The following is a 15,478-nucleotide window of genomic DNA, read 5'->3' as shown; positions in this document are numbered from 1 at the left end:
TTTTCTAAAAATGGACCTTTAGGGAGTAATTTCTGATCTGTGAAATTCCAACATTCCTTCCTTTCAAAGTTCTGCTGTTTCACAGCTGGGAATAACCTTATGAGGAAGTCTGTACCGGGAGGTTCGCCCTCTACACCGCACATTTAAAAGAAGCGCCTTAAAGAACACTATCTACCGAACAAAACGTGAAACTGCTAATGCCAAGAAAATGTTACTACTGAAAAACTGAGTAATAGGTTATTTTAAAGTTTCCTGAACTGATTGGATTTATTTGTTTTGATTTAGTGTACATCAAGAAGTTTGAACTTTTCTCCATAGACGTCTCTATAAAAAGTGAGGTCATGCAATCTGGTTCAAGGTGGAAGAATTAGTGATTTAAAGGTTTTGTGTTTATAGGTTTTCTCAACTAAATTAACTTTCATTTATTTTGGTACTTCCAGGTTTGCAACAGTTCCTTCCCATCCCGCCAGCTTATGAGTCTGGCCATTAAAAATTTTCTGTAATTATTTTTCAGCCAATCGTAAGCTTCTTGTAGCTTCTTGTTTAGCCAATAAAAATGAGAGAGAGTGTCCGGATTTAATCCAGAGCCTCTGCGAACCCTCGTCTCGGGGATATAAGCTGCGGCTTTTCATGTTACCTTGTCTTATTCATCTTCGAATATCTGAGTGTGTGTATTAAGAGAGGAGGCGGGGTGCCTCATTCTTCGGCAGGCAGAACATCAGCCCAGGTAATGGCCACCAATTTTCTATCTCTGCAGCTATCTCCGCAAATTGCCCCGAGGAGAAGGTTCTAATTTTTTACTATGTAACCTTCTGGTTCCTAAAATGTAACCTTTTTCTTGCTAATGTAACATTTAATAAAGGCTTGAACTGTAAAACTGGGATAGAGAGTGCGTTACCCTCTCGAGTTCCCCTTCAATTTAACTTTAGGCGACTACGATTTTGTAACTGTTTCTCTTCCTGTAAAGCTTTAATTAACCTTTCTTTCTAGTCACCTCAGTGATGTGGGATTAACCTCGGCATGATCGGGCCACAAGCTGTACTTAGCGCAATTAATTACATAATTACCCCAAGTGACAGCACAAATGCTCTGACCATACATGAAAAATATAAGTACAGATCAGAGTTGTGGAAACGTGTGAGACCAAACAAATATCAAATAAGGAAAATTAACAAGTACTCACCATTAAGTAAACCGATGACACAAGAGGGGGGGATAAAATGGAGACCTGGTCATGATTTTATAATACTTACCCACTTTCAAAAACAACAACCACAAAGGGAGATTTAATAATAGACTTTAAGAAGCTTACAATTTTAATAAAATAATCCTCACTGGAAATAAACCAAAAAATCTTAGTGCTCAAAGATTTAAAAAACTACGGTCGACCGTTTCATTAGAAAATAATTTAATTAATTAATTAACAAAGACTACACGAAATTCTGAAACACCTATTTAACCTTTATATATTCTTTAAATACCAATAGATTTCATGGCAAGGTTCATACCACCATCATATACGTTATCAGATCGAGAAACAATTTTCACTTAATTGCTTTTTTAAATTCTGAAATGTTATTTGGAGTATATTCCAAGGAGCTTCTACCAGAAGGGTGGAATATCGCGATGAAGTTTCAAGAAAAGTTTACCCCAAAATAATAATAACCAGGTCCGCGACGCGGGTAGGAAAAAGTGCCATCAGGGAGAGGAAAAATGCCAAATTGAATTAAAAGAAAAGCAGGTTAAAGCAGCCACAGTACTAAATTACATCAACAATCAGCATCACCGCCAATCAACATTAGCATTCCCATGGCCACTCGGTCAGTCAAGGGAAAGAGCCAATCACAGGCCACCAATCAACAATACGCAAATACATATTAAGAGACAAAAGAAAACAGAACGCCGAATTACCACGAAAACACTAAGCACATAAATTTTCAAATATAATTAAGAAGGAAATGAAGTTAAAATTGAAATGGAATACGAACGTAAACCCCACACCCTTGTGGCAACTCGCTTGGTTAGTAACCTTGCCAAAACATTGTGTTAACTCCTACCTATTAGGCCTAGCAGGCCACAACCAAGTATTAAGTATTAAATATACCATTTCCAAGAAAAATAATTAATACTAATTTACAGTAAACAAAGGTGGTTTACATTATGTCTGGGTACGCACTTCACCTTTCGAAACATTCAGTTCACCACACGGAGAGTTGGAAAAACACTTACAGTGTACCATCTTGCCGTAGTCGAGAAGTAGCTTCAGCTTCATTTCCTTACTTACGTATGCTAGAGGAAATCCTTAGAAGGCAGTCAAAATTTCCAGGCGATGAAGATGAAATTATAATAAAAATTTAAAAAAACTTTCGAAGTTCACGAGGGCGTAAGCCTTATCAAACAAATTCACCCTGGGTCCATGATAATTACACTATCCATCCCGCCAAGCAGAGAAGCACGCCGCCCTTCCATCTCGCCTCACTCTCAGAACGATAATGGCGACTACCCAGAAGCCTGCAAGACAGTCCACAACCGCAATGATCACGTGCGCATACATGCCCAGTGGAGGGGAGCGAGTGGCGAGGTAGTTCATACGGACGAAAGTAGAATGCAGGAGAATACTGGAAAAAGGCACCGTCTGGCCATACACCACAGATGGGCACATTAATTACCTTTAAAGCCGGCTGAAATTCATGTTTATGAGTATTGAAAACCATGGTATGTGAGACCATGAATCACTTGATGAATAACGTAGCGGCAAACCAATTTAAAGACACAAATTTCAATAGCCATGCAGCCAGTACTCAAGTATTTACGGAGAGGGTATAAATTATTACGTCGGTAATAAGCCCAAATAGGGTTTTAAATCTTGGTTTTCCAGGAGCGCAAGTGTCGCATCCATACATTTTTGAGTTTGGGCCAGTAATTTAACCTGTTCTTCTTTTTCACGAAGGCCCGGTAGCATGGGTACTAGATACGCCTGTGTTAACTAAATTGTCAATAGTAGGTTGGGCCTAGAGAGGCCTAAAGTTGTAAGGTTTGTGTAAATTTCCCTTGAGTTGTCTGTAAGAAATTGGGAGCCTGGAGAGCACGTAAGCTCTTTTCTGAGATTTTTGTAATGATGAGTGGTGCCTTTGGAAGGCCGTAAATTGTAACGGTTGGAGCAAAGTGCTCTGGATAAAAATTATTTATTGGGATATATCCCGCCTTATATAACTAATCGCTGTATTAGTGACGTTGTAAAATTGTAAATTTGGAGCTTGAATCTCAATGAACCTGTAAATTATCTATTCTCGGGTTCTCTATTCTGGAGTCAAAATTGTCATTGTACCAGATTCCGTGTTCTTTCGCAAAGTGAAGAATTTTGTTTGTTAGCAATTCGATTTTCTGAAAAGAAATATAACCTTCATTCCTAAGTTTTAAAAGAATCTTTGACTTTCGTAGATAGACCCATTCAGCCCGCACCTTCTTTCACCTCTCAGATAACCCCGGAACAGGAAGATCCGACCCTGTAGGGTAAACGGGTTAGATAGGAGAAATAAATACATAAATAAATAAATAAAGAGAGAAAGAAAGAAAGAAAGAGAGAAAGAAAGAAAGATAAAAAGAAAGAAAGAAAAGAAATAAATTTCGATTCTAATAAAGAAGAAATACAAATACTTGAAAAGAACCAGGCAGACTTTTGAACAGTAATGGAAAACACAGAACTGTAAAATGAAATGAAAAGTTTTCAGAAAAAACATTTGAGTTTAATTTATACCCAATGAAAGTAGCACATGGTTAGGTGAACATAAATACAGTCTTGAACACAGATATCTGAAAGGAAATCGCAAAGTAAGAGAACACATAGAGTGCAATGTAGCAACTGTGTATATTAGATTATGTAGTGGCACCACAAGGGTGAAAGGTGTACACTCTTCAGTCTATGGCGACCAGTCACTGAACCGAACGGGGATTGTTCGAATTCAGAGGATATATGATAACTGTGCATAATACCTAAATATCTTACTAACAGTGTGATAGTGTTCTGGTACGTGGTTGATCGCCTGATCCTTGATTCTTTGGAAGTTAACTACCGACCACTGCCACAGATGTACATCAGGAAGTTTTTAGCCAATTCTTTAATCAGAATAATTCTACCTCATCATATCCGGAAAACTCCATATTTGATGTATGCTTACACTTATCATAGGGTTATTCTATCTTTCCGGATAACTAATAACCGGATATTTTAAAACATCAACCCTTCCAAATTCTTGCGAGCACATATTGAACATTATAACACACACATGAACAGGAAATGACGATTCCCTCCCTTAACGTGATTTATTTCTCCGTTCACAAACGAATATACTCAGGGCTACATTATTTTGTTCCAGGACGGTATTTGAATTTTACAGGATAAGAATGGACAGATGATTGTAGAAGTAGTGAAACATCTTGTACCCGCAATCATTCTCGCTACTTCTGTTACTTTTCGGGATAGAGGAGGCGGAGGAGGTAGGGGAGGAGGAGGGGGTACCCATAACAGCCACCGCCATCTTGGGTAGTAACCTCTAAGTAGTAATTAGCGTCGGGAGGGGCATCTTGTTGTAAACTAAGGATGGTCTCCTTCAAGATAGTAGATGAGAGGTTAGGTTCGCAAATGCATTAAAGTTAATAATAGCTAACGGAATACTTTTTTCAAATTATCCGCCACCACAATTCAAAAGTAGTGGCTAAAGATAGCATCACAGTACTCAGTGAATTAAAGATGGCATCTGGATTGAATTTCAAATTGCCGCCACCACATGTTAAATGTAGCTAAAGATAGCAGCACGATGCTTTGTTGATTAAAGATGGCGGATGACAGCGGACGGAATTTTTTCAAATTACCCGCAGTGCCGTAAAGATAGCAGCACGGTGCTCTCGTGATTAATGATGGCGGATGATAGCTGTCAAAAAAGCACTGAGATTTTAAATTTCCCACCACCACCACGATAAGTTTTAGTACCGTAAAGATAGCAGCACTTAGGTAAGCGATGCAAGATGGCGGGTAACAGCTGACGGAATTTTTCAAATTATCCGCCACCACATTTCAAAGGTAATAGGTAAAGAGAGCAGTACTGAGGTTTGCGATGCAAAATGGAGGATAACAGCTGTACAGCGGAAAGGTAAGCGATTCAAGATGGCAGATGAGAGCTGTCACGTGGAAATTACCGCCACCACAGTTCAAAGGTAAGTAGCTAAAGAGGGCAGCACGATGCTCTGTTGACTAAAGATGGCTGCATGTCAAAAAAGCACGTGTATTTGTTTCCAAACAAGAGAGATAAAGAGGGCAGCACGATGCTCTGTTCATTAAAGGTGGCTGCTGTCAGCTGTCAAAAAAGCACGTGGTTTTGTTTCCAAAGAAGAGCACGTGGAATTTTTCTAATTGCCGCCACCACTTTTGAAAGGTAGTAGCTAAAGAGTGCAGCACTGAGGTTTGCGAAGCAGGATGGCGGAAGACAGCTGTCAAAAAAGCACGTGGCTATGTTTATCGATTCAAATCTGGCGCTAGTAAGGTTTAGTTGGCAGCACTGGGGTTTAGGCCCGTCAAGATAGCAGCACTGAGGTTGGCGATGCGTTGTTTAAAGATAGCTGTCAAAAAGCGCGTGGCTGTCAAAAAAGCACGTGGCTTTGTTTACCAATACAAATCTCGCGCTAGTGAAGTTTAGTTGCAGCAGTGTGGTTTAGGCCCGTCAAGATGGCAGCAGTGAGGTTAGCGATGCGTTGTTGTCGATGACAGCTGTCAAGAAGCACGTGGCTTTGTTTACAAATTCAAATCTCGCGCCAAAATTCAAATTTCCCACGGGAGGAGGAGACATCTTCACTACATTAGACCAAGACATTGAAATTATCAGTACCCTAAACAAAGGCCCTCTTCTTGACATCACTGAAAATTGTTTAATACACCTTGATCAATATTTTAATCCTAACCAAAAACCTTAACGATTTGTCTGAGAAACCAAACATTCTTTTTGACTTCCTTATTTTAGTTTTCGAAAGCTTCAAGTTGACCAGTAGGCGTTCAATCTTCCACGTAATACACAACACATTCTCATGCTACTTGCTCTTACCACAACACCCCCCTGACCCACCTTAAACTACTCCCATTACTCCCTTACCCCCTCCAATCCCCTACCTATATTCAGTTTTCGGTGCTTACTTCCTCTTGTATTTCATGACAAGGCTAAATTAAATGTGAACCTCATAATAATACTTACCTTACCATTTTCACTTTTCTATTTCTTATTTTTATTTTCTTTCCTTTCCTTAGATATCAAAAAATCCATATCAGTACTAATAGTCTCATATTCTAAGAGTCTTTATATATACCACTATCCTCGTTTTGAAGTACTAAAACAAAATTATATCATTTGTTACCTAGCAACCAAAATTTTATTCCTTGAATAACAACAATTGTAAACTATACTACATCTTTTTAACCTCAAGATCAGCAAGAGTAGCAAGAGTGCTCAAGAACCTCTACATGAACAAGAAAAGTGTCATAAGTGCTACCATTGTGTTAACTTCTTGCCATTTTTTGTGTAGGCTGATGAGGACACGGACAGATGTTGAAACCAGTCCTTTAATAAATTAAATTAAATATGTTGCTACATTGATTTGTGCAACAGTGTTATTGTATTGAAAAGGTGGAACATTTTTCCTTTTTTTAACATTGTTACTGGAGATATCCCCAGTATGGCCACTCGCACAAAACTCAGCTTTGGAGCAAACATTGCCATTATATATTATTTATGTATGTGCTGCAATTGCAAAATCTAGCAGGTACAATGAGGGTTTTTCATTCAACATTTGTCTTTATCTAATAATAGTAATGGTGTATTGTTTTAGTGCCGGTAGTATCCGAGGACAAGTTCGGCTAGCCAGATGCAGGTCTTTTTGATTTGACCTGCATGTTATTATCTGGTAACCAGTGATAATTGAGTGGCTAAATCTTAATTTCTAAGCATTATTTTATGACTACCAATGCGGTTTCCTACGTAATAAAAATATTATGAATGCAATGGTTGATATTTTGATTCAGCTGCAAGATGCCTTAAATAAAGATTATCTAGCCGTAGGCTTACTCACGAAAAGCTTGATACATTGAACCATGAGTTGCTAATGGCATAACTGATCAAAATTGGTATATGTGGAACACCTGTAAGATGGTTTTTAAAACATAGGGCACAATATGTACATCTATAAAACCTATAAAGCTAGGAGTGTCCCAGGAATCTCTTCTGGACCTATACTAATTCTATAGGATAATTAGACCCAGGATGGAAGATGACACTAACCTCTTTCATACCTTAAAAATAGTGAGGTATTTACAGAATGATATCATGGAAGGTTTTGGGATTTTTCTTCTTCTATCTCTCTATCCTTTACTCCTGAGCTCACCTACGGTCGGTTCGTCCAATGCCATGGATTATTGTAATAATAATAAGCCCACTGTTTCTTAGAACTAATAGTTATCAAATTTCTGGAAACCAATCTTTACATCTGGTATGAAGTTGTGGTGATTGTTGATTTAAGAGGAAGTACAACTAGGCAACCATCCTATATATAACACTAATCAGAGGGGAAATGTGGAAGGTATCCAACATAACAAAAACGAAGACATCAGCCAATGAAAGGCAAGGGCCATGAAGGGCATGAAAATGAAAGAATTCATAGGCCTCGAGTGCTCTAATATGTCAGGCTTGTAGGAGAACAAGATTTGACCAAGGGAGGTCGGATAAGATAAATGAAAGTGAGGAGCCTGGCACAAGTGTGTGGAAGCAATGCCAGGACTCAGATCAGGACCCTGTGTCTGCCAACCCATGCTCCCAAGTTTAGAGCATCTGGGCCCCTTTTAAACGCTTTTTACAACAGGCAGGGAATACCATTGGTGTTATTCTATCGCCCATTCGCACAGAGGTATGAAATCTGGTAATAAATCCACACAAAATTTTGTGTGATCTAAATCCCTTCAAAGCTTGTGACTGAACAAAAGAAATAATGGTTTGTCGAAATATAGCCTAAAGATGTGCAATTACTTGCACTTGTATAAGCAAGGGTGGTGTGGAACTGTTCCGATCCCTGCTGTCGTACAAGACCACTAAAAGGGTAGTTAGCTTGTGGCAGCTTTCCTACCCAACCTTCACTATGTTCGCTGAGATGTCGGGATTTTGTCCCATAGAGGATCCTTTCTCTCTGACGTATGGGACTGGTGGTGGGGGTTGAGGTCCGCCACTTCCAAGAATGAAGATGTCGGCAAAACACCCTACGTTTCACAAACCGGACACTGTGAGTAGGTTGCAGTCTCAGCTAACGGAAACGTGGTCGCTACCCACAAAGTCTTCCAATGATGGTTGTGGACTGCTGGTACGTGATAACCCCTTTGCAACAGGACTTGTTTTATCTTCCGAGTAAGGCACCGCTGCGAAGTTAATCGTTGCCAGGCACAACGATCTTGTGAAAATTCAGTTCACTTCCACTGACGTGACCTTCATGAGAACCTACGGGCACTGAAATTGAACTTCAAATTTGCATTCAGAACAAGTCGACAGACACAACATTCTCGTACAAGAGCCGAAGACGAAGGTACAGTTTTGAGCTACTGGTCTACTTATAATTAACGGGACACACTAGTGAAATGTACTAAGCGGGAGCACAGGTGTGTTAAGTCTTCAGCAACAATTTATTATGACTTAATTCGGCACTTATTTATTCCCTTGAATTGTTTATTCTAACGTTTGAATATCTTTCTACTGCGTTTCTAGCCTTGTACCACTTACATTCATCTTTGTCGTATGATTCCTGTGTACATCCGGCTTACATTTTACCCTCGCATCTAGACGGCTCCTCAATGAGTATTACTGACCACACTTCTACTAATGTCTGGAAGCAGAAAAGGGGTCGTCCTGGGCTGAGAAGAAGTGGATGTACATGATCTGGGATTGATCAGGAGAAAACTCAAGAAATGTCCTTTGCACTTTTCACAACACGGACCACGCATTTTTTCTGTCTGAAGATTCTACCGCAGAGAAAATACCTCATAGGGACCAATCTCCGGTGTACATCTTGAGGTGTGACGAGATGTTGCTGTCTGGCTGAAAAAAGAAATACTTCTGCGCTGTGTGCGATCGCATGTACCTGGCTACATGTCTTGAGGTCCTGTGGGACTCAAAACCCTCGTATAGTAGTTAGTGATATATAAAAGAAAAAGAAAATTATTACATCGCGTGCGGCTTCAGCCTGGCATGAAATGACGGTCGTGCGCACCGACAGCGTGGTGCTGCGGACAAACGATTTGCCACCAAACACGCAGCATTGCGGCATCCCTCCAGTGTGGTTCATACGTGCATGGTTAAGATACACGATGTTTTGAACATTTTGTCACATTACTGAGCCCTCGTTTACCATCACACGCATGTGCGTTCGGTAGTGCTCTGTAAGACTAACTTTCTAGCTTTAGACTTGCCACAGATATTGCAGCATTATGGCATCTCTTCTGCATGTGTTTCGAGAGTAGAATTCTCCCGCAAAATTGCTTACTACAGATAATACAGCGGTTAGGGTTATTACCCGTGTAGGACAACATGTGACCTGCTAGGTTGCCTTTCTCGTTGAAGGATTTGACACAGACAATGCACAGTGCGGCTTGTCGCACGCTTGAGTCCGTACGTGACGTACTAGGTGGGATTTTGTGCTAGCTTCTCGCCTTTGTGAGTGCGCAAGTTATTTCCTAGGTGTCCTCTCCAGCTGAAGGTTCTCGCCTGTGTGAATCCGCCTATGAACTTTAAGACTGCCTGTACGGCCGAAGGATTTCCCACAGACATGGCAGCTGTATGGCTTCTCTCCTGTGTGAGTAAGCATGTGAAGTGTAATATTGCATTTTAGCCCGAAGGATTTGCCACAGACGTTGCACCATAGCGACTTCTCGCCTGTGTGAACCCGCCTATGAACTTTAAGATTGAATGTACGGCTGAAGGATTTCCCACAAACATGGCAGCTGTATGGCTTATCCCCAGTGTGAGTACGCATGTGAAATGTAAGATTCCCGTTTTTCCCGAATGATTTTCCACAGACATCGCAAATGTATGGCTTCTCTCCAGTGTGAGAACGCATGTGATCTGAAAGATGGCATTTTTGCCCGAAGGATTTGCCACAGACATTACAACAGTGTGGCATAACACCTGTGTGAATCCGCATATGAACTGTAAGATGATTTTTATTGTTAAAGGATTTTCCACACACAATGCAGCAATTTGGCTTCTCGCCCGTGTGAGTACGCATGTGGCGTGCTAGACTGCCTTTCTGGCTTAAGTATTTGGCACAGATATCACATCTGAAAAAAGGTGCTCCGCCATCTGGAGTTCGATGATCCACGTAGCTCACGCCTGGTCTCGATCTAGGGTAACAAATTAAAACGATGTAACCAATAGTTCAACTCCACTACAACTGTCACAGACTGGAAATGATACTGAACATTCCACTAACAGATATCCCATGCACAAAGCTCATTACACATCAACGTACTCAGCGAGATATGCTGAACAAGGGGAACTCGTTTATAAATATTCAATACAGTCGCGGAAACATACGTATTGTATTTGTAATTTGTAATCATTTCAGTGTGGAATTCTATTACGTCACAGTTTGGTTATTTGTAATTACGTAGCTTTGATGTGGAAACAAACAGAGCCGACCTATATATAGGACGGTAGGTTCATACAAGGAAGTTGATCCATACTACCATGTAATATATCAGTCTACGTCTTAATTGCTGTGTTTAACAGAGACCGTATGCAACACAGAAGCCACTAATCCTGATTATACCTTCGAAAAGCTGAAAGAGAGCACACAGATGACGGCACTTTCCATAACATAGACGCATTCATTTCACCTCCAAATACTGATGTCATAGACATTATGATGGTGACAAATAATATGGCTTGGTTTGAATCATGCTTATCGCATGTTTCACGATTTGTCATTTAATTATGCAAATGGCTTCCTTCAGCTTTGTCTTTCAATCTTTACATGTGTCAGTCTAATGACGTCCAGTAGGGAGCAGCACACGCTATGTTTTTATCTGTGAGGTCGTTCGTTTCGCTGGAGCGATAATTTGTACTCTGTGGAGTTCTTCTGTTCTACGTCTGGCGGATACTAGCAATGGCTGCCGCTATGTTTGGTGTGGCATTTTTATGCTTTAAATATCCATTCAATGTGTTCAAGCCTGGACCTTTCACGCTGCTATCCGATTTTACCATTGATAATCACAGGTATGTGATAGTTTGGTTTATATTTGGATGTGGTTACGAGTTATTCCCGTATGTTACGGTCGATGGCATACATCTTTCCGCTCCGTCGTACGATGTGCTTTGAATGAATGTGTTTGTGATCTTGTTGTGATAATTGAAAAAGGGTCTCTCTGGTTATGATTTGGTGCACTGCATGCTTTAATACTGCGTGATCCTCATGATGTGCCCCTTGTCTCGACCGCAGGAGATACCAATCCAGCTTGTACAAGGCGCAACATGCCAGTGATGTGAATAAAGTAATGTTCAGTTCTGACCTTATGTGTAATTGCACGCCGCACGCAAACATTTGAGTACGTGAGACCCGCTGATAATGACCGAGGAGTCGTAATTTATGGTTTGTATTTGACTACGAAATCTGAACGGCCTTTCGTGTTTTATTTTCCCGATACCCTCATTGTGTGTGCGTGAATGTGGTACGCATGTGACTTTGGATGTGTGGGGGAGAAAAGGATGATATGTCGATCGACCTGTTGTATTTATCTTTCTAATTCTGCGCCTTGTTTGTTCTCAGCGCACAGCTATATATTTTATTTGTTATTCATGGCTGATGCTCAGCTTGAGTACCCGCCATGTTGGTTTCATATTTGCGCATGGGCGTAGCTATTGTATTCTTTGATCTGTCTTGGCTTTGATTGGTCCATGGAGGCTGTGCTCAGTCTCATCTGTCGTTATTCTTATCTGCTTTTTGTTCTTCGGCGCGGCTTATTGTTGTGCTAACGTTTCACGTTGTTAGTTGCCTGAGGTAATATGTGGTGCAGTGCCTTGGATATGTGAATCCTGGTAAAACGGGCGACCTGGTTGAATACTTTATGATGAAAGGAAGCTGCTGGTAATGTAATAGCGATGTGTCGAGGGGCAGTGAGCATTTTAAATTACGTATCAATATTTTTTTGAAGAGTATCAGCTTGAGTTCACGCCATGTTTCAACTATGTGAAAAAGAACAAGGTATGTCCATGAGTATTACGATTAATTCCCTTATTTATTTTGTGTGATTTGTTTCTCTTGGTTTAAATTTTTTCTCTCATATTTATTTAATAAAAACCCTGCTTTAAACCATTTCTTCTTTTATTTCAAATAGATGTAGTCTTGCCCTTGTTACCTGATTACCAGGGGGGTTTACAGCTCAGGGTTATGTATGTGCCTTGCCCAGTCGACACGACCCGGGCCTCAAATATTGTTCCCCATGAATATTTCCCTAATGTAGTGATAGATGGGGTGGGTGTGGCTCAGTTTGTAATGTTTTATTACTATGTTTTGAAAACCTGAAATATCTGAACCGAAATGCAAGCTATCACGTTCTTGAATATTCGTACAAGTGTTCCTTTAACACTACAGCTAAAAGGAGCATGAAAATCAAGGCTTGAACGAAAATTCAACATAACAGGAGATTCAAACGCACTGTAGCGGATTTCGCTGCTATATGAAGGAAGAAATGAGATAACGTTTATTACAAAACTTCAAGGAGCATGTGATAATGTTTAGGGATATGATAACATTGTTGGATATAATCGGAGTCTGTGCCTGTCTTCCCACCGCAAGGTGATTCTAGATACTAGGAAAGACGACCGAGAAATACAAATTTCATGGTTCAAGGTGAGATTCGCTTGCAATAGGAGCATCGGAAAACTCGATCAAGTAGGGAAAAATACATCATAATATGATGTGGTAATTTCCTATCGATGCTGTATGCACTGAATTCACATGGCCCGGTGGAATGCATGACTTCCTCACAATTAAAGTAGTGGGTTGCTCGACACCGTGTTGTTACTACACTCTTGGCACTAAATGAGTGGATAAAAAACGGAGATATTGATTCGAGATACGACAGGCTAGACTACTTGATCACCACACAAGATATTGATATTACCACCACAAAACAACAGACGGCAGAAAATAGGACACTTGCTTGTATACCATACGTTTCGTGGCATATCATGCTAAGCAAAGTTGCATTAGACTGTTGCAATTCTTCTTTATGGTATTACGTGATTTCTGTTAGAAGTGACTTAGCAGGTTCTCAATTAGTTTTCCAGTAAAATGGTATTTCGTTTTGTATTGATGAATATTCTCCAAGAACCAGTTACACTGCCGTAGTACGTGGCGTGTCCCAGGTGATGGATACGGGGTCCCCACCGCCGTGCCAGCAGACTTGAGCGGAATATAACTCTTGCGGACCAAACACGGCAGCTTGGCGGAGATGGAGACATCCGGTATGGAACAGTTGGTCTACCTTTCTATAAGTTAATGCAGAAAAGAGCGTATCGTTCCTTCTCCAGAGGAGCGGTTACCAAATTCGTCTCTTCTTCGTGTCCGGAGCGTTGTAACTACCTGTTGTCACGAGCCCTAAAAGTCTTTCCAGGCCGGCCGTAAAAGAACACCGTCACATACTTATGGAAATATGTGTCAAGGAATCGGAACCAACGTTACGGCATCCTCTTGAAGGGAAGTGCGTTGGCAGGGTCAAGTCACCATCAACAGTATGCAAGCGTTACCGTCGCACGAGGTTAGACGGCTAAGCAAACAAGTACCCCCATTCTCTATCGCATCACTGAAATACGTCTGGACGAAGTAGCGAAATAGGCATAGCACACGAGAGAAAACACATAGGCATCTGTGAGGTGCAGGAAAAAATGCGAGTGGAGAAAATCAGCCGTATTGGGGTGCGGATACTAACTGAAATACTGCGGAAACATATGAAAAACTAATTGCGTTGGCATTGTTATATCAGCAAAATTTTGACCGTTGAGTCTCCGAGGTGCAAATGTATGACAATCACTTGATGTAACTTAGTAGTAGGGCTAGGTGCGCTCTAAATACGCTGAGTCAGCATTTTTGCTGCGTCAGCAACTGAGGTCATTGACCCCAGTCACCTGACCGTGACGTCACGACCACGTGCTTTTGTTTGTAAACAAAGCCACGTGGTTTCTTGACAGCCACGTGCTTCTTGACAGCTGTCAGCGGCCATCTTTAAACAACAGAGCTTTGCTAACCTTAGTGCTGCCAACTTTACGGCACTAAACCTCATAGTTGCCACCTTAGGCACGTAGTGGCTGGCAATCTGAAATTCCACGTGTTTTTGACAGCTGTCAGCGGCCATCTTTAAACAACAGAGCTTTGCTAACCTTAGTGCTGCCATCTTTACTGCACTAAACCTCATAGTTGCCATAGTGGCGATCAATTTGAAATTCCACATGAATTTTGACAGCTCTCAGCTGCTGTAAACAAAGACACGTGCTTTTTGACAGCAGACGACTGCCATATTTAAACAACAGAGCATCGCTAACCTCAGTGCTTCCATCTATACCACACTAAACCTCATAGTTGCCTCCTAAGCTACGTGGTGGCGGGCAATTTGAAATCATACATGGAATTTTGACGGCTGTCAGCGGCTATCTTTAAACAAGAGAGCATCATGCTGCTATAATGACGGGGCTAAATCCTCATGGGTGTCACCTTAGGCACATGGTGGCGGGCAATTTGAAACTGTACGTGCTCTTGTTTGTAAACAAAGCCAAGTGCTTTTTTACAGCTGCCATCTTTAAACAAGACTGTACCGTGATGCAATATTTACGCCACTAAACATCTACGTTAGCCATGTGCTTTATGACAGCGGTCAGCGACCATCGTTAAAGAAGACACGATGTTCACATGGCCTACAGCTATCTTAGTAAACTTTATAGCGCGGAATTTAACGGGACAAGCAAGCAAGCTGCAACTTGTAGACACTCCGCCATCTTACAGCAAGGTGTCCTTCTCAACATACTATTATCTCAGAGAACGACCGGATACCCTTCCTGACGGTCCCCATCCGATAGAAAAATTTCTGACCTAGTAGGGATTCGAACTCACAGTACACGACGGGGGAGGCAAGCAGAAAACTAAACCTCTACAGCGACTGTTAGTCTAGACTACTCGTATCCTCGAACTCGAGGTGTCTGGGACAAGTAGACATGCTTGCTTCCTGTGCGGCAACTGTAAGGATGCATTTTTGGTCTGCAAAATTTCTGACCTGGTAAGAAAACGAAATCAGGAGTCAAAGCATACACCCTAAACGACGGTAGATGCAAGTAAAAAACTAAACATCTACAGCCTTATACTTATATGTAAAAAGGAGTGGAGGAAAAAGGATAAATCATTATCATTT

General features: G+C 41.0%; 1 protein-coding gene across 1 annotated transcript in view; it reads right to left on the bottom strand.

The window, feature by feature from the left end:
- Positions 1-2,428: 2,428 nt before the first annotated feature.
- Positions 2,429-15,478, bottom strand: part of LOC137502939 (zinc finger and BTB domain-containing protein 49-like) — an 86,825-nt gene continuing 73,775 nt past the window's right edge. Inside the window, exons 5-6 of the mRNA XM_068230155.1 lie at positions 10,267-10,420; positions 2,429-2,635 (exon numbers count right to left, since the gene is read on the bottom strand). Coding sequence (XP_068086256.1) covers positions 2,429-2,635; positions 10,267-10,420 — 361 coding nt within the window. The remainder of the gene's footprint in view (positions 2,636-10,266; positions 10,421-15,478) is intronic.

The sequence above is a fragment of the Anabrus simplex genome, chromosome 13 (assembly GCF_040414725.1).
Source record: "Anabrus simplex isolate iqAnaSimp1 chromosome 13, ASM4041472v1, whole genome shotgun sequence".
In the NCBI taxonomy this organism is placed as follows: domain Eukaryota; kingdom Metazoa; phylum Arthropoda; class Insecta; order Orthoptera; family Tettigoniidae; genus Anabrus; species Anabrus simplex.
This window is presented reverse-complemented; position numbering and strand designations above follow the sequence as displayed.